This window comes from Athene noctua, chromosome 1 (genome assembly GCF_965140245.1).
Source record: "Athene noctua chromosome 1, bAthNoc1.hap1.1, whole genome shotgun sequence".
In the NCBI taxonomy this organism is placed as follows: domain Eukaryota; kingdom Metazoa; phylum Chordata; class Aves; order Strigiformes; family Strigidae; genus Athene; species Athene noctua.
In genome coordinates, this window is record NC_134037.1 from 130437645 (window position 1) to 130463182 (window position 25538).

Genomic DNA, 25538 nt, shown 5'->3' on the forward strand with positions numbered 1-25538 from the left:
TGAACAGGCCGTCTTTGATACAGCTGTGTTGAGATGAAAGTTTAAGTAAGTCAGCATTAAGAGCCTGACTTGAGGTACCCTCTCTAATTTTAGCATCAGAGGGAGGGGACAGAAGTAGTCTCCAAGAACCACATGGAACAGCAGCCACTGGCCTGCAATCTGCTCACCAAGAAAAGCTGCATGAAGCAAAAGCAACGGCTCTGCTCACTAGCTGACTCAAAGAGAAGGGTATCTTGAGCTTCTTGGAAAGGTGTGGGAAAGACCAAACCTTTCCTTTTGCACAGAGCACACCCTTACAGCCACCCGAACACATGTTGCTCTGGACACTAGCTGATATCTAATTTTTACAGCACTCGTCTAAATAACTAGCATGTTTGGCTCCAATGAAAAGAACACACTATTTCCATGCATGCATTTTAAAGTAAGATTATTTTTCTTCCCTTGGGCAGAAACTTTTATTTTATTCTAATAGATAGAAAACCCCTACAGATTTAAAATATCCCCAAAATTGATACATAAGAGTAAAGACTCATAAAAGGTCATGGAGCCTTTTAAAATCACCAAAATTCCCTTCAGTTTTTACTTACCTTTATATCTCTGTGCATTTTTCCTTTACTGTGAAGATAATACAGTCCCTGCATAAAATATTTAGATAATAATTTAGTCCAATACTTTTCATCTTAATTACTAGGCACATTTAGGATCCAATTCAATCATCTAAATGACTGACTGAAGAACATTCTTATATTTCAGTGTATCTGTACTGCATTTGCAAATTCCATATATGTAGTAGCATAATATCTAAAACACAGGGAAGAATGGGAAGAATACTGGTCACATCTACTCTAAGAAAAGCATTCCCTGACCAAGTTTTCCTCTGGACATGGTAACTGTCACTTTTTCAGATGAAGTTAATTACTTTTAAATTGCCTAACAGTCTTCTATTCAGCAGTCAGATCACTGGATGTCAAGTGCAGTTATCTACTGTATCATTACACATTTCAGTGAAGTCTATAAGCATTCTAGCAGGCAGCACTTCAGATCTGACACAGGAGTTCAACTCCAATTTGTGGACTTCTGAAGAAGAATTAGTCTGTCTTTCTGGGTCTTGATGACAGTACCAAAGCATTTTAGGACTCAATACTTAAGTTCGAAGCTTCAAGTGACAATTCTGGAAGAATTCTATGGAACTGAATTTCTGCACGACAGACCACAGCGCATATTACTTTTGACACTGCAGGCTTATCTCTCAAATTCTCTTCCAGGGGTAAAACGACACGTAAACATCTTCCTCATTCTGCAGTCACAAATCTCCATGAAGACTACATTTTCATGTGAGATACCCATGTCAGACAGATTTTTTTTTTTCCCCCCAGCTCACACAAGACATCACAGAATTGCTTGCAAAAATAAATTAGGATTGTTTTCAATTATCAGCATGTTCATGGATGGTCCTGAACATATCAACAGGAAAAAATGAGGAAACAATTATTTAGATGACTTGGTACTTGAGATTTTCATGTGCATTGTACAGATAGACAACACTGTACAGAGAGACAACAGTACCACTGAAGATAGAGTTTTGGGGTATTTTTTTGGCAGTTCATAAAAACCTGAATGCAATGCAGCTGAAGTACTAATCAGTCATAAAATTCAAGTCCTTAAATAAACTAAAAAAGAAAAAAACACTCACAGATGTTTTAAGCTGTTTCTCTGAGGGAAATGATTAACAATACCCAGTTGGTCCAAAGTTTTTCAGAGTCCTCACCACAGGCATGCATCAGGCCCAGAAATTGGGTTTAATTTGCTTTTGGTACGAAGCACTGACCTGACCGTTGCAAAAGCTGACATTAGCTAGAAGAGTCCCTTGTACACTCCTTGCATTTAAATGTCTGGATGCTCCGCCACAGAAAGCCTCACAACTCATTTTTACCACTGCCACGGAAGAATCTGAGCTCACCATTTTCAAAACTGAATTGCCTGGAGGCAGGTACTTTAAAGGCCATATTTAAAGAGCCTATATTTTCAGAATCAGTCTCACTGATTCCAACCAGAACTGCTGGCAAGTGTTTTTTGAAAACAAACCATTTAATGGGCTTCTAAATATGGATATCAAACACTAACTTTAGGCATTCAAGAGAAACTCTGGATTCATGGAAACTGATGGCAAAATTAACCTTGGACAAATTACTTTTATGGATGGACAGATGGCCTATATTCTTAAGACTTTTAATTAGGAAAAGTGATTGCTGCATCATAAGCTACAGCAAGAAACTATGTATGTTATATTTGGTCAGAGTGTTATAAGCATGTATTTAGAGGTAACTTTGAAATACACAAAAATGGGTCCACGGATAACACTTAGAAAGTACACTGAGTAGGAAGTTTCCTTCTCACAAGCAATTTACACATATTAACCAAATCTAGGTCTAACCCCTGTCTAGGGTCTGTACTAGGACTAGTACTGTCTTGTACTACTTGTGGTATGAAAAGCTGGACATGAGCTGGCAATATGTGCTCACAGTCCAGAAAGTCAACCGGGCTGCATCAAAAGCAGCATCGCCAGCAGGCCGAGGGAGGTGATTCTGCCCCTGCACTCTGCTCTGGTCAGACCCCACCTGGAGTGCTGTGTCCAGCTCTGGAGCCCTCAGCACAGAAAGACATGGACCTGTTAGAGTGGGTCCAGAGGAGACCACGAAAATGATCAGAGGGATGAAACACCTCTCATGAACAAAGGCCAAGAGAACTGGGGTTGTTGGAGAAATGAAGGCTCTATAGAGACCTTATTATAGCCTTTCAATATTTAGAGGGGGCTTATAAGAAAGATGGGGACAGACCTTTTAGTAGGGCCTGTTATGATAGGACAAGAGGTAATGGTTTTAAAGTAGAGGTAGATTTAAAGAGGGTAGATTTAGACTAGATATAAGGAAGAAATTCTTTAGAATGAGGGTGATTAAACACTGGGACAGGTTTCCAGAGAGGTGGTAGATTCCCCATCCCTGGAAACATTCAAGGTCAGGCTGGATGGGGCTCTGAGAAACCTGATCTAGTTGAAGATGTCCCTGCTCATTGCAGGGGGATTGGACTAGATGACCTTTAAAGGCCATCTTTCAACCCAAACCATTCTATGATTCTATAAGAACAAAAGGCCTTAAAAGTTCAAAAACTGACTCCCTGATGTCATGTAAGACTTCACTGGAAGGTAAAAAGCGCCATGTCCTCTAAATCAGAAGTCAGCTGTCCTGGCATAGCACAAAGAGATGGTAAGTAGTATGCAAGGGAGCTGGCTCGGGGACAGAGCTATCTTGAGAGTGTCTGAGAGGCAGCAGCTCTCAATTGATGGCATTCAACAGATTTGCATTCACTAGAAGCTAAAAACTGCTCTCACACATGGAAGCAAGACATCCACCAAAAAAGTTGTTTCTGATTAAGTTTCACTGGTGAACTGAACCATTAATTTAGGAAAGAAAAATGAAAACTAGCATATCCATGAGGAGAGGCTGGTGACCTTAAGTTGAACATCTCAAGTACACAGGCAATTTTTTTTTTGATTGGCATAGATCAACTATTGGATAAGTGAAACTCAGACTATAAATTTTCGTTCAAACTTACAATAACTAATTTGTACCACAGATATGAACTAATAAATACGCTGCTTCCCCCCTTAAAAAAAAAAAAATTAAAATTAACTGCAGAAAAATGATGACAGTTCTCTTCAAATGATTCAGGATAATTTGAGGTTATGCAACTATACAAAATCAGTTCTAGGCTATAATACAGGACTTCCTCAGAAGTCTGAGAAAAATGATAAGCCATCCAAACACTGTATTTCCATGGCATCACATGTACTTGTAGCTTTTATTTATAGCTTTTAATACTTTCACATTAAAAGTCAACCATAAGAACCTGAGAACACACTACCTGTAGTGTTTCTCTGCTAACATAGGCAATCTGCTGTTCTGAAAGTGGTCCAGTCACTGAAATGGAAGGGAAAAAAAATTAATTCTCAATATCAGGTAAGATACTGTCCGTTCCAAATCCACACCTCCATTACTTCCATTCGCACTGATAGGATCTTACACTAGAAGTTTCAAAGTAAATGTGCTTACTTTCCCTCAGATTGAGCATCCCAAAGACACCAAACATTTTTTGAACTCAAAAATGTCTAGTCCCATAGGAAGGGAAACTACTAACTTCCTCCATATACAAATCTCAAAGTAATGAAGAGGAAAAAAAAAAAAACAGAAGCAGTGATTTAAGCACAATTCTTTCCCCTGCACAACCTATTATGTCCTTTATGCAGGCCTGGACTTCCAACCCAGTGACTCAGAGCTGCAGCAAACTCCGCTCAGCTCCCTCTGAGTCCTAGGAATTTCCTTCTGCCCTTTGCGACCTGCTCTCTCCTTCCATCCTCTCCACTGCTGTGCAACCTGCTCTCCATTCCGTGCAGCCACGTGATGTGCTCTCTGCAGCTGCTCAACCCTTTCCTGCATGAGCTACCAGCACTGTTGCTCCTGGGCCTGCCACACCATGCCACCTTCTCAAACGCTCCCTCTGAGCAGTCTCAGCAGCTTACCAAGGAAAGGAGGAGTCTTAATCTCCCTCCAGGGTCCCACCTCACTCAAGTCTCAAAGGAAAACAATTAAATTCAGAACAAATACGTAAACCAAATACTGAACAGCAAGCAAGGAATGGCCTGTGACTTCTCTCCAGTCAGTGGACTTTGATCCCGAAATTAAAGGGTTTTAAGACCAGGAAATGCAGTCCTCACTGCAAGCTTCTCAGGTTTTGCAGAGAAAAATAAATAGAAAATTTGGATGGGGCTTCTCAAAGGAAACTGAAAGAGTAGGGAGTTCAAAATGAAGCAAGACTTAAGCACCTAACTGCTTAGGAGGCATGAAAAACCCACAGCCATAATATAAATTAGTATCATGCAATATATGTCTTCAGAACAGGTCTAGATCCCTCTTCAAAAGAAAAGCTCCAAACCCACATACAACTAAATATATTAGCACCCAGAGTATATATTTCTAGGCATGTATGTTTGAGAAATTTTATTCTGATTAACTTAAATGATTTAGGATTACAGAGGCCTATAGTTCAATCAAAATAAGACCCTTTGGAAGGTAATTAAGATCAGAAAAGAACTTTCCGCTCTACCAGCAGAGAAGCAAAAAATCAGCTGCAACAGGAAACTGTTCCTGTACAATGTCTGTTCAGGCATTTATGTGGCACGAGCTCATTTCCTACTCTACAGGTGTTCCATATAACAAAAGCTATTAGACACAAGGCTTTTATCAACACTAGCAAAAATGTAAAGGATCAGCAAGGCCATGCTCAAGTACCTATGCCATGAGCACAGTGTGAACTTATGAACTGGTGCCTTGTTTTAATTGCACCCATTTTTAAATATAAAAATGCATACAAGCTGTTTATGCACAAGAGAAGGATGTGAAGATCCTAACATGTAAAATCTTCACAATTTAGAACATGGATAGATTTCCTATCTGAAAAACATAATCCGAGAACCACAGAACTGTTACTCACAGTACACTCCTTTCCTACACAAGTTTTAATTCCAGGGCAATAAAATCCCTCAAAACTGTTTTTGTCTCTTGGAAACTAGCAATCAACTGATCCTCTCTTTATGAAATAGATTTGCACATGCCCCTTGTTTCTTTGACCACTCACTGCACCTAAGCCTGAAGCAAATATACAAGGCCACCTCTGCTTTTCACATGTCATTGATGCAGCATAAAAAAAGACCCTTGTTGCACTACTGCTATACAAACATACAAAAGATCACTGTTTACGAAGAGCATCCATGCTAATCAATCCACTTATCTAGGTATCTGTAGGCAGTGGTATAGATTATACTAAAGCAAAGTTCAAAAGTTCAGAAACAAAATGGCTATGAAGACAGCACATCAGTATATACTTTTTTAATTTTTGTAATACAATATTGTCTCTTTTTACAGCCTTTTAAAAGTAGTGATGGGTACAGAAGCTACTGAGGGAAGAAAGTAACTTCTGCTGCTCAAAAATACCCCACTATAGCTAATTCTGTTTAAGAAAATGCAACACACAACCTAAAAGCTAAAATTTACCTTCAACATATTATTATGTATACTAAACTTAGGATTCCTTCTCCCTGATTCTTAAACACTATAATCATCTCCATTTTTGAAAATAAGCTTTACTTAGACTTTAAGGAATTACTCTTGACATACCATGATAAATATCCTGTAGAGAGCCACCTCCGCAAAACTCCATGCAAATCCATAGCTTGTCTCGTCTAAAAAGTGACCAAAACCATTCATTAGCTGTCAGATTTGAAAACAGCAACTATAAAATTCAGAGGACTCAAACATTATAAAGCACAACATAACAAGCTCTGTATTATGAAAAGTACAAGTCAAATAGCAAATATGATTTAATCTTTATGGGATAATTCACTGTCAGATCAGTAACTAATGAAATATTCAAAATATTCCAGGGTTTATTGGAGAAACAGAACCAGTGAAACATGCACAATGACTTTTGCTTAAGACCTACCATGAAAATGAAATCTATTTTTACTGAGAGTAAAGAGAAAACAGATGTGGGTTCTTAGTTCTTCCTCACTTTCACTTCTCCGATTTTTTCAGAGCACAGGAATTAACACCAAAAAAACCCCAAAACAGCCAAACAAACCCAAACCAAGAAGCCCTAGGGATATCTCTCAACTCAGTTTCTTACACAACAGTGGAGTGAAACTCTAGTGCTTTAGTCAAAGCTAGGCAGAGTGGAGTCCATGCTGTGGGTAAGTGCCTTGTCAGATGAAGTCTTTTCCCTCAAAAAATACCTATGGATATTTTTGGTGTCAGGGGTCAGAGGTAAGTTTTTCAGACGCTATTAAGGGAATCAATTCAGTGTGACTCACTACACCTCCATAAAAGGTACTTTTCAAGAACAGACAACAGGCTGAAGGATTCAAAGGTATCTTCTAGTATGAACACTAAAGTCTATTTCCACTTAGTAATTTTCACTGGTAAGTCAGATGTACCACATGTGGCTGCAGAAAGGCATTTTGGGGAGCAGAAAATCTGGGACATGCCTAGTCATTCCTTGCCATCAAACAGGCAAGAAAGAAAAACCACATACAACCACATTAGGGCAAATTGTGACACCAGACAAAGGAAAGACTGATGATTGCTCTGCAGCTTGCCCATGACCCATGGTGTTACGTTTCTTTCATTCATAAGGCTCTGTTCGAATAGCTGAGACACACCTGTGGGCAATGCCAACACTTGTGGAGGTGTTCTGCAAGGTAATGGTGTAAGTGCTGAGCTTATCCCCTGAACTGCAAATTGCAAGTATTTCTCACCAGCAGCTAACAGCTAGAATAGCTGCTGTTCCAAGAACTGTATTTCTTGGATTTCCTCCCCTTTTATGTCCACAGTCCATGCAGTTCTCAAAGCTACACCCTGTCTGCTTCCTCTAGTGGTGGGAAAGATACTATTCAGGCATTACAGAGGTTTTAAGCCATGCAAGTCCCTGGCTGTTAAATCCATACATTTCTAGGTGTTAATTAAAGCATTGCTTGAAATATGAAGGCTTTTCACTGAAATAACTGATCAAAGTCAGACACAGAAGCAATGTGACTACCTGTGAAAGAGGACTGGCAATGGCAGCAGAGGAACAAGAGTGAGAAAGCAGCACTGAAGAGACAGACATCTGCAAGTCCCTTGTTTATTCCCCACAATGATGCAGGACTCACAGTGACACTTTTGGGGGCGCTGGCCTCATGAAAGCCACTCTTTCCCATCCTGTTTGATGCCAACACCAGCAATGTGGAAGTGGGAAAAAGCCAGGTAAACTCCAGCAGCCTTGGGACAGCAGCAAAGGACCCACAAATTAAAGAGGCATGAAGTAGGTAAGTGCTGTAAATTCCCACCTTCCCTTACTGGGCATTAACTTCCCAGTGTGGAAAATCCCTTCAGAAAAGGAAAAACACGTAAGAGGATCAAAAGTAGAGACTGCATTTCTGATTTGCTATCTAGCCTTTATTATTGTGCCTAAGTGCTTTCAGATAGGTGAAGCTGCATGTATTCAACATTTGTCTGTGTCTCCAGAGCATATGGTAAGCACAGGAAACAAGAAAGACACAATCCACAGGACATTTAGTGTCTCTAACTTAACATCTAGGCTAACAGCAAGGCAAAAATTTGTCTGAAAAATCCAAACATAAATAGAAGAAAAGCATGAGGAATAATATGCTGTAAGTGCCAAGTATAGGATGATAGTTTCTTTCTTACTGTTCTTAGCATTGAACAATACTTGAAAAGCAAAAGGTCAGACAGTGAGAGGCCTCAAACTCAGCCATTTGATCGCCCAGACAAAAGAGAAGGGGAGGGAACCAAGCAAGAGCACAAGAGTGCCAAAATATATATTTCCCAAAATTTAATTCTGGGTCTACAAAGGTATAATTTGATACCCTGAATTAAAAGAAATTTTTTAAAAGAAAAAGCATCCCCAGCCTGAATACAGCATGAGACGAGGTACCATTTCAATCTAAAAGTTTTAAAGGAAGTTGAATGCAATAATTTGTTCACAGTCTGTTTCCACGTGAAATCTTAAGTCATCAGAAACAGCTTTTTATTAGTTATACTAAGCAATCTGTTCCCACTAGGACTAGTTAAAAGAAGCAGCTGGTATGACAACTGGATACATCTGTCAGTATTTCTACAATGCAAATAATGTCACTTCCAGAAACAAACACAAATGGAACGCTCATACATTCTCCTCAGAAGTTCCTACGTTAGAAAAACAGCTTGGGGTTAACTTCAACAACACTGTGGAGAACCAGCCATCCCCTTTGCCATTCCTTGCTTGCTTCTTTCTTCTAAATTTGTCTTCTGAAAAGATTTCTAACAACTTCCTTCCCAGTACTGAGGACAAATAAAGCCATCAGGTAAAGTGGAGGACAGTTAAACATATCAAGGTGATCTCTTCCCAAACAATGGCAGGCTTCGAGGTTGGGAAGAAACTATTCGGTCCCAGCCATACAACTTCCAGAATAAGCAACATCCATTTAAGAAGCTGAGTCCCCGTAACACAGAACTTCCAAATACTGCCTTTCTGAGATCACAAGATCCCTTACCAACTTTACCACCTGACAATCTGTAAGCTGCTGTCTAGTAACTCCACAAAATCTCAGTAGCAGTACTGATCATGCACAAGAAGCCTGCCAGCAGTACACTGAATAGAAGTGACATACAGTTTAGATTAACCTTCAAATTAACCTTAAATATTCAAAGCTGAAGTGCAGACACTTCAAGTCCCTACACGTACACATGCTTTATCTGTCTGCACACCCACACAAACTTGTGCATAATGCAGCTCACAGACCAGGCTGGAGTTAAAAAAAGCATTCAGGCTGCCAAGACAAGCAACCTTCCAGGAGTGGGATGCCAGAACAGCATGGCTTGTTGATTTTATCTTCAGACTTTGATCCCTGCCTGTACATATATACATGATAATGCAAGCAGTACACAATCACACACCTCCCAGCCTTGCTCAGTGCAGCATGCAGATGCTGTTCATCTAACGGGTTAGTCAGCAGCTTGCTTTCCTCTTTGTTCTCATATTTTCAGTGCATTTCCACTTAATCTTATTCTGAAAATACATCTGCTCTTGGAAACTTCCTTCATACTTCACACTGAACTATGTCTGTGAAGTACTAATATGCTTTTCCACTGCAGACCTTTGAAATTACTATAAAACAAACATAATTCAAAACACGAATTCTACTGACTCAAAGCACATCTGTCAGCATGCAATATTCATACACTCATCAGACAAAAGCTAACAGGATACTCATACCGAAAAAGATGCGGTGAACCCCATCAGTGATAAAACATGGTTTCAGTGAGCACCCAGGGCTATTCAGGACACTGAATACAAGAGGCAGGGAGAAGAAACTCCTCAGGATAGCATTAGTCAGCCAAGCTTCTGCATGAGACCTCTCCTTCTCCTCTAGCATGTACTGCCAGGACCTTCTTGCTTCCCCACCACTGCCTCCAAGTTCTGGCACAATCAACTTGTCCAATTTCAGTTTGCTCTAACTATGCAGATGTTCAGCATTGAGGTCACTAAGAACACCACACAGTGCTCTACACTTGCCATTTCAACATCCTGTCCTAGCTCGTCCCAGAGCAATATAAGGAATGCTCAACAATTATCACACAAGCCAGGGAACACATTAGCTCCTCTGTAGCACTGCAAACATGCTACCAGACCAGACACTGCTGGCTAGAAAAGAAACAGTAATTGCAATTTCCTTACATCTGGTTGATCTAGAATGAAAGTAAAAGAGATGCACTACTTCAGAAGATAACTTGGTCAAATTTGGAAGTATTTTTACAAAGAAAAGATGCACTCCATACACAAGACCAAATTCCTGCTTCAAAGATGGTAATTTTTTGTTGAAAGGCTTTCATGCACCAAGACTTTTCATGCGAAAATACCACCTATATCTTCCCACCTCCAATCCTGAAGCACTCTGCTGATATTACTGAAAAGCTTTTGGCTACAGTAGATAGTCATCATGGAGAATTTCAGCTGAAGCTGCTGAAGTGTAGTACATGTATGTGTAACTCAACTTGGCATCTTCCCATTATGGTTAGAGTCTAGTAACCTCCCAACATACAGAACTATCATGTCCCACCTATACTGTCCCCAAGCAGACAGAAGATACAGGAACACGTGAAAGGAACAAGAAGCCTCTGCCATAAAGAGCATCATGACTTTTCAGAGCCTTTTCAAAGCTTTTTATTACAGGGCGTGATATGCCTAAAATTATGACGACGTTAGATTACAAAATCCAGGTCTAGTCCTTGAATTTCAAGCCATTGCTTTACCTAGCATAAAACATTTGTCAGGATGTATTAAAAAGAATTGTAATAGCAAACATTATTAGAAACTAGCCATCAATTTTCTCAAAACTAAGACTTTGTCTGGAGTTCAAGTTTACTGTACTTGTAACAAGTATCCATAATATCTTGAGAGGAATTACACAAAAGAATGAGACAGAACAATTCACATATACTACATCAAGTGTCCTGAACAACTCTGCAGCTAAAGAGAAAAAAAGCAAAGATGAAAGAGCTAAAATATTTTAACTTTTAGATTTCAAAACAAATCCAAAACACAAATCACCAGTGAACTTTTTAAAGGGTGCATGGTTTACATTCTTAGGTACTCTAGCATGAAATTGTTCTTAAAGCTTAACAGAGCACTACTACTCTTAGGCAAGAAAAAAAACAACAATTTTTTCCTCCTTATTTCCCCATAACATTTAATTTTGAGTTTCTCAGACAATTTTACATGCCAACAGCAGCTAAGTAAGAACATTTCTGAGAACTTCATCTGTATTAGGCAATATTTACACTTCCCAAAGTTTTGCGGTTTTAAGACAAATTTTACCGAAACAGATTTAAAAGATACTCTATATACAGAATTTTTCCTCATGCTTGTCATACTTCTGCTCTATTTTCATTTATGTATTAAATTCCAACCTTTTAACAACTCATTTCCAAGGAAACATGACTACATGGTCACTGTAAGACTTTGCTAAGAGAAACATTACTTATAGTGAGACACTGTAGTAAACAGAACAGATTTTAAGGTAAATGAAAAAAATAATATACAATTTACTTATTTGGTAAATTATGTTTTGCCTAAGTCACTTTAGACCTGTCCTTTACAAGGAGATAGAGAGGCATTTTTAAGTGAACAAAAGAAACAAAATGTACCTGAGATAGCTGCCAAAATAAGCAACAATGTTTGGATGTTTACAGTCTTTCATCATAATGATTTCCTGCTGCACAACAGCAAAATCTTCTCCTGAAAAGCAGAAGAATGAATATTTTCATTGGCTTGGTTCATACTCACATCTTACCTAGACTTTCAGTACATGTTTATAAAATAAACATTTTGAGTAATTAAAACTAATTATCTGCCAGTTTCACAGACATATAAAGCAGCTGTAAATCAATATTTACTATCAAGAACTTATCAATAAGTAACTATATTCTTAAGAAGTTTCATTCTGGGCCAGACAGACCTCACATCTGCTATCTCTTACAACATTGGCCATAGCTTTTTCTAGTCTTTATTTTCTGAGACTCCATGCTGTGTCCATCTGCCTATGCCCAGGTTCTTAAAAACATGACAAAAGTTTACTATTTTTCGCCACATGTCCAGAACCCATTAGATCATCTTCCTGAGCAAAAAACATTCAATAGCACGCTGCTGCTGCAACTTTTCAGTAAGCTCGGTAAGCACATAAATTTACAGACTGAACGTAACGCTGACATAGACGTGACATTTATCGGAGTCTTACTATTTGGTGCCTCGGTTGTCCCTGTCCTTCTACAAACAGTTCTTACCAGATGTGTACACAGAGAAATTTATGCATGAAATTGAAAACCCAGACACATCTTTGTTTCCGGGGTGCTGCAGACAACTTTGTTTTGGGGGTGTTGTGAGGGATTTCATAGGTAAGATAAAGAGAAGGCAAGAAAGATATCAAATATATGAAAATGATGGTAACATAATTGACAGCCTTTTTAATCCATTTTTTTAAGAAATACACGTCAAATGTTCTTCTGCAGTTCAGTATCTTACACTGGGGCTCCTCTGAAATTTCCTAAGTCACAAGGGCAAATTATAGCTAGTCTGGTAGTACTTCTAAAGAAGTTCTTAAGTTCGTTTAGTTACTAGATATACAGTTGACAAAACCCAACTCATTCTTACCAACCTCAAGGATTTCACAGGTGAAACAAGCCTGAAGACCTAAAATAACCATTTAACTTCATGAATAACTTGAGACTTTATAAGCAAGTTGAAAAAACAAGAAAATCCGAAGTATGTCAAAATTCCCCTTTCAGTATACCTCAGCGTAACTCAAAAGAGCTTTTAAACCAGAAGCTGAAGCCATTGTCTAAAAAGTCAATATAGTCACAAAGCTCAATTTTATCAATGATCACAACCCAAAAGCACTTCTCAAACACGGCTGTTAATAAATTTCAAATGTAACACAACAAATTCCAACAGAACTGGCAAAGCTATTACCTAAGAAAATATGTTTTTCTCCCAACACATTAACACACTAGTGAACTATCCACTGGGTTCTTTTTAACCAGAAATCCAATATTCACATGTATTTTATTTAACTGATAGCAAGTTTCAAACCACAAGCTGCAAGTTAACATCACAACACACTGTCTACTATCCGTGGTGTGCTGCTGATGGCTTGCTGTATCATAGCTACACATTTAAACTTTCAAACACTGAGGAGCACACAAGTAATTATTTTCACATATGGAGAGGTATCTCTTGGAAAGGACATGATTCCTTCAGTACTTGACCAGTGTTTTCATTGCATCCAAAATATTAAAGTAGCATAAGATTTAGAATAACTACCTAAACATTATTAACATTTTTCACACTCTTCCCCAATCTGCAAAACTTGCAAAGAAAGCCAGTGCCACGCTTCTGGAATGTGGATGCTGCTTGTCTGAAGACAAGGGAGTCAAGCCTCTACTGAACTGGAAGGGACAACTACAGTGAGAAACTGAGCTTGCTGAGCAGACAGAGGGTAGTTAAAGGGTGTTCTCTGTGCCCACTCGGGGTATCCAAAGGCTGCCAAAAAGACACGATTCAACTGCAAGAGGCCTGTTGTTATCCCCATCAGCACAGCATGAGGGCAAATGACCCCAGCTGCAGTGCTCCCCAGGCCCTATCCACAGCTCGGAGAACACACACAGCACCATTCTCTGAGCACTACTCAGCACAACCCATACAACACCCTTTTTAACCGAGTCACTTCATACTTTCAAGAGTGGTAGTCAGCTAAGTAAAAAGTTGCATTATTTTAAATGTTGACATCATCTGTGTCTGCAGAGTCCTATGGTTCTCTCCCCAATATGCAAATCTTATATTTTCAGTTCCACAGGGAGACACAAAATGGCTGCTCAGCTTAGCCACTGGTAACGCACATCATGCACAATCAAGTACTCCAGCAATGGGAACTGACACAAAAAGCCAAAGAATAGACAAGACTAGACAAGATAATCTGGGACCACAACTTTCAGCGTGAACAAAAGAAGTGTGGTGAACATACACTTATGGAGCTATGCAGGAACAGACTGTCCTATCTTGAATTTTTAAATATGCATGCATTATATAAACATACAATTCTGGAAATGATTAGAAATGTTAAGACAAAAAAAAAAATAATGGAAGAAACCTGTAACTTTTTTTCCCTTCTTGCCCACACAGAACTTAAGGATCAAGGCAGGCAGTAGTTAAAGTATTACCCCCCCCACCTGCATAAATTTTGAAAGGGAACATCAACAGTTATGAGTTAAACAAGAAATCTGGACATTTTACTTCCCAGATTGTGCAATAAGTCTAGCCATATTAATAGAGCAGCACCTGCAGGCTGATAACTGATACGTAGGACATATGTACTTTGCAAAATCACAACATAAGCACAGTTCAAGCACAAATCTAGTACAATGAAATCCTAATCAGAGTTCCAAGAGAATTTCATGAAATGTACTCAATTCCCAAATACTAGGCTTAGCTATTATTTCACCCTTCCTTTTTCTATCTCCCTCTATACTCTTTCCAGGTTGAGTTCTTTTCTGCCTTGTCATCTTCCTCATTTCTTTTGTTCTGTACAGGTTTTTGTATCACATGGATTGAAAACATAGTACTTAAGACCAAAAAACCCAATTCTTGCTGAAATTTTAATCAGCTTTTCTTTACCTGTTCTCCAGTTACATTTTTTCCTCTTGCACCTCGCTTGTCATGCTTGTTCTTTTTTAGAACTGTGTATTTTGTCCTACATGAAAAGTGAACAATTATCCTTTCTTTAAGTGGACTAAATTGATTTTGTACAATTGTATCTTAAGCATGAAAATATTTCATTTCCGTAGCTTATTTCAGTTAAGAAACACTTACCTGGTTCTAGTTTTATTACTTTAATTGCTGCTAGCTCACCCGTGTTGACATTTCGAGCCTACAAAAAGAAAAGAATATTTATAAAACAGAACACAGCAGTCAGCTCTGCATTCTCAACTTGACATTCTCTGACAACACAGAGTCAAAGAGCAGCTGAGATACACAAGGATCTAAAACTGTGAAACCATTTGCTGGTGTTTGGTTTTGGTTGATTTTTTTTGTTTTTTTAAAGCAAAAACCATCCCAGGAGAAGCCAATAAATTAAAACATCTTGTATATTTACGTTTCATTCAGGGTTAGAAGTTTTTTTTCCCCAAATACACCATGCATTTATTTTTTCTTGGTCTTACAGCATATATTTTCATTAGATAAACATCATTATTGAGTTCTGCTAATACTCAAAACACTTACCTAAAATAATTCACATCTGCACTCAATGACAGTGAACCAAACAGTAATAATTCTGTAGCTAACTTACTCTTCTTGTGTATGTGTCAAAGCTTCTCATCCTGGATTTATTTTCTAACAGCAAAGCAAGCTATCTCAAAAAAAAACAAACCATAAAACCCACTAGGCAGCTAATTTATACCAAGATCTGAAGCTTTAAGTATGCTCAGGAAATTACTCTGCCACACAACAGTCCTAACTTCGGGAAGTCCTCAACCATGCTGTACCTCCATATTAAAATCAATAAACAAACCAATCACTGAAATACTGACTACAAAGTAGTTATAACATACACGAATCAGACAAGCAGGGCCCAGGGAGCACCAAGGGCTGTACCCTGCAGTGCATGTGACTGCTTCCAAGACTCCAAGGAGAGCGATGCAGCACTTCCTGCTCATTTCACTACATGCCCCTTGATCCTTACTCTCTGACAGCAACAGCATCCTCCCCTTGCTGTAAGGGTGCAAAAAAACCAAGCCAGCAAACAATGGAGTTCGAAAGCATTCCCACAGCAGCTCTGTGGCAACTTCAGTAGCAATTACTCAGCAGCTTAACTGCATTTTGCACAGGGCTCTGGCATGCTATAGCTTACGATCTACAGAACAATCAAGGAAGCTAAACTTTTAAAAAGCCATTAAGAAGCAACACAAATGACAGCAGCAATGATTTATCTTCTAGAACTGTTGTTGCATTTCCCTACTAACTGCAAACCAAGAAGCCATCTGTCCAGTGCTTTCAAGACACTTCCGTACTCCCACACCCAGCTATGGGAGGGGGCAGCAAAGCTGCTCCCCAGCACAGATGCAGCTGGCCTTAAGTAAGCTCAGCAACAGCCTCTCTTCTTCCCAGGGGTCTCAGCACCTGGAGCTGCACTGTGATGGACCACCGCTGCACTGAATGCCATACCCACTGTACCCTTACACAGGACGCAGAAAGTGCAACTAGTCCTGCTTTTGCTTTTCCCCCCATGCACTTTCAAATCAAAAAAGGTCAGAATTATGAAACTTAAATATGTAGATAGGTGCCCACTTTTGCAGTGGCTAATGGACTCATTTGAGTCCCTTTAGGACCCAAGGGCTCACACCTTTTATTGACTGGCTATGAGACTCACCGAATACCGTATAAGGTATTGATTTGTGACATGGCAGCTCGAGAGCTGGTTGTGGAACCACAAGTGGAGGGAAAAAAACCCTCTAAGACTATAAAAAATAGCCAGTGATACAGTCTGGAAATGAATGCAGTGTATATTCCTGTGTTTAGAGATCTACGCAGGTCATTACTAGCGCAGCCAACCTCTCACCATTTCCTGGTGTGGCAGCGCTCTTCTGCAACCCTGGGAATACCAGCTTTTGCTAATAATTTGCATTTGATGGTTATGGATAGATCCTGAGACCAGTGGGAATCCTGTAAAAGTTAAGGAGTAGTCCAAACTTGATAGACTGTGGAAAAAAACAGGTAAAAATGAATTTTCTCTGGCAGCCTCTCTGTAAGTCATTATTTGCCCACCCCACCGATAGCAGCAAGGTCTCCACTCATCACTTATGGTGGAAAAAAGACGCTAAAATATTTTCCTTTTATCTGTACTAGAGAATGAAGGCAACACATGAGAAAGTGGCACCGCTGAAGCATAAGCTTTTTATTCCTTATTTCTCTTCCCAACACATGCTTTTCATAGCAAGAAACACACAGAGGCAAGATGTTCATGAATCAAAAGGTTTGCATTTTTTAACCTCAGAGATTAACAAGAAAAATTGCTTTAACAAAGATCACAGATCACCAAGGAGTCTTGTTAATACTTAAAGATAAATTTTGGGGCAACTTGTACTAGTAAGGTGATCAATGAGACAAACTGTAGTGGATACAAGTAAGGAGATCCTGAAGTTATGCAGCCTGCATAAAGCTGGGATGTGCAAGCCAAGCTGGAAAAATTTCACAGGCTTCAGCAACATTGCTAGTCAACGAAAAAAAAGTGGAGATTTTTTCCCATTTTATTATTTATTTTTAACAATACTTGTCCAGCTGTCAAAAATTTATTTCTTTGACTATGGCTCCACAAGTTACTATGCTCTACAGAGTGCTGTGGCAACTAAAGCAAGATAGAAGGTGGGTAGGAGCTAGTGACAATTTCAGAACAAATCTGATTAAAACATATGGGGATACTAATCACAAAATTTTATGTGATCGTGACGCCAAAAAGCTATCAGTAGTAGACAGACAAATCTATAGATACATCTGGAGCAGGACATGCAAAATCCCAGCCAAAGGAATAGAGTCTCAGCAGCAGGCAGCCTTGCCACACCTGTGCTATCCACACATTGTGACTGGTTTGGCCCCACTCCAAAAGAATTTCTTCTTCAACCTCATGTTCTCAAAAGAGCTCTTCAAAATCATGGGCAGGAAAGAACAGACATTCTCTTGGGCATTTCTTCCTTTCTTCAACACCAGCAGTAGTGGGACTCTGGCCAGCTGGCCATTCTCTGGACCAGCATCTGCCTGGGCTCATGAAAGGCAGAAAGGAGGAACAAAATCTGATTTAATGCAGGTCACCAATGCCTTCAAGAAGGGCAGGATACCAAGTCCTCAAGGGCATAAACTACGACATAAGAAAACATGAATTGAGGTCGATAATGAGATGGGGAGTCTAAGTCAGATAATAGTAAGTTACCACTTTGCATCCTATTCCATTTGGGTTATTATAGTTGAAAGTGGTGTCACAACTAAGAATATTAATTGTCTTTGTTAATCTGAGTATATAAAAAAAGATTATTATGACCATAGTGACACAAGGGTTCCCGGCAAATGATGAAGATTTAGGCACCCCTGAGATCCCATCAACACACCAGTTACAAAGCAATTCCTTGACTAAGTTCACAAGAACGAGAGACTGAGAAAGACTGAAGTACTGTATGCTTTTCAACACATGTTGGAGCTAGCTCTGACTCTTAATTTGAGGGTGCTTGTATACGTACCGTACAATAGCTCAGAATGTTGAGGACACTATCTCATGCTTTCATTTAGCATAATCACACTAAAGTTGTCAATTACTTAGAGGCTTTGAGACTGAAGCATCAGGATGGAATATCTGGCTGAAGAACAATTTCAAACAAGTATTTTTGAGTTAGCAAATGCAATGAAAACTTTCAAAGAGATTCATGTAAAAAAATACATTCATTTTTTTTCTTTCCTCTTGAACCTTAAGTGCTCTATCTCCCAGTCTTTTTGATGATGTCAACAGCAATTGCCAAGAGTTTTTCCTCCCATCCCTGTTTCCACAATCAGGAGCCTGCAATTAATTCCTCTGCATGCAGATTTCATTAGGTCAGTAGGAATGAATCAGACAGGTCTTCCAGAAGCAAAGATCAGCCTACAACGCTTGCATCTACATGCAGTCATTTCACTAAAAAGCGTACAACATTTATACAGTGTCTACTCTGGAAAACCATCTAGAGATCCTCATTCTCCCAGCAGCTAAAAGAACAATACCCTTCCAGAGATCTAGATTGCCACATGGGGGGAGGAGTTTAAAAAAAATTTAAAAATCCACTAACCACTAAGTCAAGCTGAAGAAGCATTACCTAATTAAACAGGAAATAATTAACAGCATCTCTGTGACAATAACAGGATATCAGATCAAACTGTTACATAAAAAACAGCCACCCACTAGAAAAATCCAGGTCTTGTTGTTATTACATTATACTAAAATTCATTATCAAAAATGCCTCACGATTGGAAAGACCTTATTACCCTGAAATAGAGAAAGAGCAATAGAATTGGGCAGCATTTGGATGGGCTCTATGTGGGAAACATCAGCCAAGCAAGAGATGTGTGCACGGTGTGTGTCTGAAAAGAAATGGAGGCGAAAGAAGAAAAAGAGGAGGAAGGCTAATACTTAGCACTGTACCTTAATATATGCCACAACAGCAGATTCATAAGAAGGCTGTGCAGCTGAACCAGTATAGACATAAAATCCAAGGTCCAAGGAAGTAAATCTGTTGCCAAGTTTATATTTGTCCTTCAAATGGAAACAGTAATATAAAGGATAAAATGCTGCCACAAAAACTAGGCCAAAAAGCAAGGTCTAAGACAGTAACAACCAGGTGCTTCTGGTTTTGATTACTTCTTACATGAATTGTTGCACAAAATGTAGACAACTAATCTCTAAAAAAGTTGCTACTTTACGAGATAACTGGCCCCAGAGCACAGATCCTGACCTGGATTAGCTCTGCTCTTCAGGAAAGGCAGCCTAACAGCTTCTCAACCTCCCTGCTTCTAAGACCTACAGTCCTCCCCTTCAGCCTCTCTCAATCCTACAGAACTCTCCCCAAAGTCAATTCAACTCTCCAAGCCAGCAGAAATCCACCTGCCTCCCTTTTCTGGGTTAGTTTTCTGTCAGGTTAGCTAACCGCGCCAGCCCAGGCATCATGCCGAGTGCCAGAGCAAACGCGAGGTAAATGGCAAGACAGCCAGAACCAGGGTGGAGAATCATGCCTCTTGGGCAACAGTGAGATGTTTAATCAAATCAGCACATCCTATGAAGTCACAGCTGTAATTAACAGGAACCAAACTACCAAAAATTATGCTAAAAATGATTAGGTTCCACAATCTGGTAGGAGGTGTGATACCAAAACACGACAGCTACAATTTTAGAAAGCAATGCTTTGATAAAGGTGATGTTAAACAAAAAGATCTGAAATGAAGGCAGACAAAAATCCCTATGGAAGGCATGGATTCTAGATTAAGACCACAGGCACAGAAACTAAGCCCTGCAGTACTTACTCAGCACAGTAAAAACAGGATGGCAAAACATCCACCCCTCTCTGCCTGCCAATCTTCAAAAGACTATTAAAACTAAAATAGAGAGCCTTCAAAACATAGATATTAATTCCTAGAAAAGTCAAAAGGAGCTTTAACAGCTGTAAGGTCAATCAAAAAGAAAGGAAGACTGAAATGCCTATCAAAACCCACACAACTAAAAGGCACGGTTTCAATATTTCAGAAGAGCAAAGCTGTAGAAGAATTGATGCCTTACCGGATCACCCCAACAAAGAGCAGCAAGGGTATGGACATGGAGAGAAGAGATTTGTGCGTAGAACTCTGCAAAATGGGAATTCATAAAAATTCAGGTTCATCTGTTTTGGACACATTCTCTTCCAGGAACGCACAGAAGCCCTATCAGAAACCAGAAATTCCAAAACACACTTGACAGAAGAAAGCAGTAACAATCACCAGGTGCCCCCCAGAGATACCTACAGAATCTGAGAGTTTCTGCGTGAAGCATCTGAACTGACAGATACATGAATGCCCTCAACAAAACCAAATCCCACGCGAAAGGGTTGAGGCACAGAAAATCAGGCTTTTTCCTTTTCAAAATGAGACCCCAGGCAAAGCACACTCTACCAACTTCCATGTCTTCACTTGTTAACTGGCTGAAGCCATAAATGACAAAAAAGCTGAATTAAGGCAGACATGGTATAACAGATATATTTGCAGGAACAATAATCTCACTAATTATCAGAACTATTTGAATTTCAGTAAAGGGAAAAGTAAAAGGCAGCCCTTGCTTTTAGTAAGATGCTAAAAATCTTTGGAAGGGTCCACCCATGCTAGATGAATGATCAGACGGCAAATGAAGTTCAACCTTTACTAAACCAAAGTGATGATTTTTTTTTTTGTCTAAGATGTGCTGTAATTTCTACCATATGAATAAAAGAAATTGACCTGCGATCACCTCAGAATATACTTCAAATCTACGTGCAGTTACTATCAAAACCAAAGATATTAGGATGGGGGCAAAAAGGAAAATTACAGCATTACTATTAACATAAGTCTCTCAGAATACCACGTGCAGTACTTGTAACCCCAAACGAATGGCATAAATTACAGAGGGCCTGGGACTAGGGACAATTAGAATGGCAATTTCATACAAAGAAAGCAAAAATTCTTTCTAAATAAGAGAGGGAGTAAAGACAGGGCAAACAAAAGTAAGCAAACACCTTGTTTAACTCTAGGAATATTTCCTGAAACTGAGCAGGACAGAATAGTGTCTCTTTTTCACAACCAAAAAAGCATAATTCTCCTTTTACACTTTGCTGTCCACCCTACACAATTAAATTCTTTGCAACTGAAATTCAGAAACACAAAAGACAGGAATTACTTGTACAATGGCATAACTAATTTCCACCCTTTCTATAGGGTGTCACTTTGGATGAGAATATTTGACGGATACAGAAGGTGAAATTCAAGAACTTCCCTAACATAAATGCAGTCAGAAAATCAATTCATTAGTCTCTCAACTAGATGAAGCTAAATTACTTGACAAGTAAGTTTCCTGAGACATAGAAAACAAAACCACACAAACAAAGAAGTGCTATGCAACACTCAATAACACTCAACTCCAAAAAAAAAAAAATAGCAGATTGTCTATGTTTTGTTACAGATACATCAACTATTCAAAGTAGTAACCTGATTTCACCATTAATTTTAGCAGTCTTGAGAGGAGACATCTCTAGACACAGGAACAGATTTTAAGTCCTGTGTTTTACTTAAACTTCTAATAAGAACTCTGTAATATTAATGTTTTAGCTATCTATTGTGGCAACATAGCTTTATTGAAAAAAATTTTAAAAACCCAAACATCATCTCTCTCTTGCAGGCCCTCACTGAAAAGAGTGTTATGTCCAGTTGTTACATTCCTCGCATGTACTAAGAACTAAGCAACCTACATGAAAGTTTCATCTCCTACAACAAACTTACACTGGTGCTAGTTAGAAGGGACACATTATTATTGACTCTGCATATTTGATAGAGAGCTAATTTCACAAACTAGTAACCCACTACCTTTCCTGTGATGAATTCTCTTCTTCAAAGCCTCTTTGAAAGCTGAACTTGAGTGGGACAGCAGATAATTCTAAAATAACGGTTCAAGCCAAAAATCTATACTTGTGCTGCACTAGCACATTTCCAGGTATCAGCTACACAGCAGGACTTACAGGAGCAGGATCATATCAATCCGACCCATATCCTCATTCTCTTAGAGTCTTCATAGTTCAGTCTGCACCACAGGCTCTTACCTCAAATCTAAAAATCTTCCTAGTAGAGACTCAGCTTTTTTTTTTTTTTTTTTTTTTTAAAAATATGTTGTTTTTTTTTTTTTAAGAAATAAAACATTTAACCCATGTCCTGTTGTAACTCAGTTCAACTAAAACGGAGCAAGGAAGTAGATGCCAGTCTGCTCTGCTTTCAGCTCAACACTCTGCCAGGAAAACAGGTTACAGAACAGTCAGCATTCAGCAAGAATGTCAACATACCAAAACTGTCATCTTATTAAGGCAATAACCCCTACTTATTAACAGCAGAAACACCTCCCTGCATGTGTCTCCCTGCTAAGGAGGAAAACCACAGTTTACAAAGAATAGTTTGAAGCTGACCGAGTATATCCACTGCTTGGATTCAACTCTGCTAAAATCCCATCACTGATGAGCACTATGATCACATGGCTAATCTCAACTTCACATAATAATTATTTCATCAACCACAAAGTTCACCTACAGATGACAGCATGAAGCAAATGAAAGAAGGTTTATGAAATTCTTCACAAATTTAAGATAAAACCCTAGTAAGCTCATGTATGGATACCACTTAGTACTGCATTACTTCCTCTTTGTCATGTTAAAAGTAATCAGTCTTCATTATTATTTTTGGGCTACTTTTATGCTCCACTTTGAAGATGCCTAGGGCAAGATACCTTGCCTCAAAATGATACAAGTAATAAATCATCCAGGAGAAAAAGCGCATCTCATTCTCCTTACACTGTCCACAACATAATCAGAAAGCACTTACTTCTCTCTCATCTAAAAAAAAAAACCAACCAACTACACCACCCTAGTGTATCTTGGTCCTGAGAGATCACCTTTAATTCAGTTGTCACGGGCAGACTGTAAACCTAAACAAATCCACTCAAACAACGCCCCAAACAAAATAAGTCACAAGCAATGCCAAACATTGGCCACTCACAAAGCACCGAACTGAAGGCTACTGCATTATAAGTACAATCATCATCAAGAAACTTTGATAAATTCAATGAAACTCAATAGGTTTCAGATGCATAGTGGACCCGCAAATGTAAATATTCACTCTATGGTTGGAGCTAATGTCCTTAAAATTAAACTGTAAACATAGATGACTTGTCTAATTCACATCATGTACAGAGCACTGAAAAAAAAAAATCTGATTAATAAGACAGAGCCCATATGCCAGTTAAACTGCAACAGAAATAGAGCTGAGCACATCAAGATAACAGTTTGTAGAAAAACAAAAAAAAAAAGCATACGGCACGCAGACTTGGATAATTAAAATATTGGCATAGTACACAAATACTTAAAGAAAGCTGACAAGGTAGGGAAAACAACACAAAAACTCCTTTGAACTAAACAATAAAGCAGGGAATTAGCACACTAAGATCGAAGTAACAAGAGGATTTATGTCGTTAAACTTCCATAACATTGAAGCAAGCTGAGATTAAACCAAAATTGCCCCAACCCAAACAAGACTTAATTCTAGGCATGTTCACTAAGAGTCAAAGGCAGCATCAGCGCTAGTTTTGTGCACCTCAAACTGGAATGTTTCCCTACAGTCCTGCCCGCCAATACAAGTTTTCTTAGACACACATGCCCACCCTGTGATGACAAAAACGGACCAGAAGACACTCTGAAACCACACTGTAATGATGGTTCCAATAGGCTGCACGCAATTCTCCTCTCTGCTCAGCCACCAAACAGGAGCAGGTAAGAACTAGCGTCATCCTACCTGAGAGACAGACTCCCGCATTACCATGCAAGAGTTCAGTTGGCTACACAACAACATAAGCTGCAGAGCAGAGAAAAACGTCCAAGTATGCTATAAGGCCGAAAGGGCCAAGTTTATGTTTAGCTGCTGTTGCTTTAGCTTTGCTTCTCCTACATTTCTGAATTTTTAGGACAGGATCATGAAATACTCTGATCGTGACAACGCCTTTCCTGACTCCCTAGTTTGCCCTCCAACTGGTCTGCCTCACGTTTTACAGAAACACAAGCACAAACCTCTGGTATCTCGAACCCAAGACAGTGACGGGAGCAGTAGCCGGGATGAGCAGTCCTGCTCGCCCTTAGGCTCACGATTTAAAGCAACATTTAGCCTGGAAACGAGCGAGGAGGTGTGCTTCCCAACACGCCACAGTCCCTGGCTCGTTCCGGAGGGGAGCCAACCCTCAGGCTCCGCCCGTGAAACAGACGCCCGAGCCGGCACCCAGCAGCGGGAAGAATCGGACCTGTTCCGGGGCCGCAGAAAGCCGGGAGCGGGGCCGCGGTGCCTCGCCGGCAGCAGGGCCCGGCCGCCTCCAAGCCACGGAGACGCAGCCAGACCGGCGGCAGGGAGAAGCGAGGCGGGCAGGGCCCCTCCGATGGGCAGCCGGAGGCAGCCAGGCTAGGCCGGGCGCCCACCCACCCCCACCAGGCCGGAGCCTGGGACGTGGGACGACCTCACTGCTCACAACGGCGGGAGCACCCTCGGGGCCGGGGCGGAGCAGGAGTAAGCGGCGTCCCTTGGCCCCCCTGAGGTTTTGGAGGGTGTGGAGGGTGTGTGTGTGGAGAGACGACACCCCCCCGCCAAACCGCGGTGCTGCGTCTACCTTGTAGACGTCACCGTAGGTGCCGCTGCCGATGCGCTGGATAAGCTCGAAGTCCTCCTGGGGGTTGCGCCGGGACAGGTCGCACACCCGCCCGCCGCTCATGGTGCTGGGGGAAGGCGCCACTCAGCCACGGCCCCCCACGGGGGAGGAGAGGGGGAGGAAACCCAACACCGGAGCGCTCACAGGCTGCCCCCAGCCCGCTCCAGCAACATGGCGCCAAGCCTACACACTGCGCAGGCGCAAGAGCTATTGCTCCCTTGCCTTGCCTTGCCTTTCCTCCCCTCTCCTCTCCTCCCCTCCCCTCCCCTCCCTTCCGCGGCGACCTTTGCGCCTGCGGAGTGCCGGCAGGAGGTACGGAGGCCTTTCCGGCGCATGTACGCGCCCCGCCCCGCCCCTCGCGAGGTCCGGCGTGGTG

At 40.3% G+C, this 25538-nt stretch overlaps 1 protein-coding gene across 8 annotated transcripts in view; it reads right to left on the bottom strand.

Moving 5' to 3' along the window:
* MAP4K3 (mitogen-activated protein kinase kinase kinase kinase 3) overlaps positions 1-25338 on the bottom strand; it is an 84264-nt gene extending 58926 nt beyond the window's left edge. For 7 of the 8 annotated variants that reach the window (XM_074895084.1, XM_074933535.1, XM_074895046.1 and 4 more), the window contains exons 1-6: positions 25124-25338; positions 15013-15070; positions 11796-11886; positions 6231-6295; positions 3922-3977; positions 588-635 (exon numbers count right to left, since the gene is read on the bottom strand). In XM_074895084.1, coding sequence (XP_074751185.1) covers positions 588-635; positions 3922-3977; positions 6231-6295; positions 11796-11886; positions 15013-15070; positions 25124-25225 — 420 coding nt within the window. In that variant the 5' untranslated portion in view covers positions 25226-25338. Of the gene's footprint in view, positions 1-587; positions 636-3921; positions 3978-6230; positions 6296-7759; positions 7845-11795; positions 11887-15012; positions 15071-25123 lie in introns of those variants that run through there. The other variant, XM_074895127.1, reaches the window with a different exon arrangement.
* Positions 25339-25538: the final 200 nt, after the last annotated feature.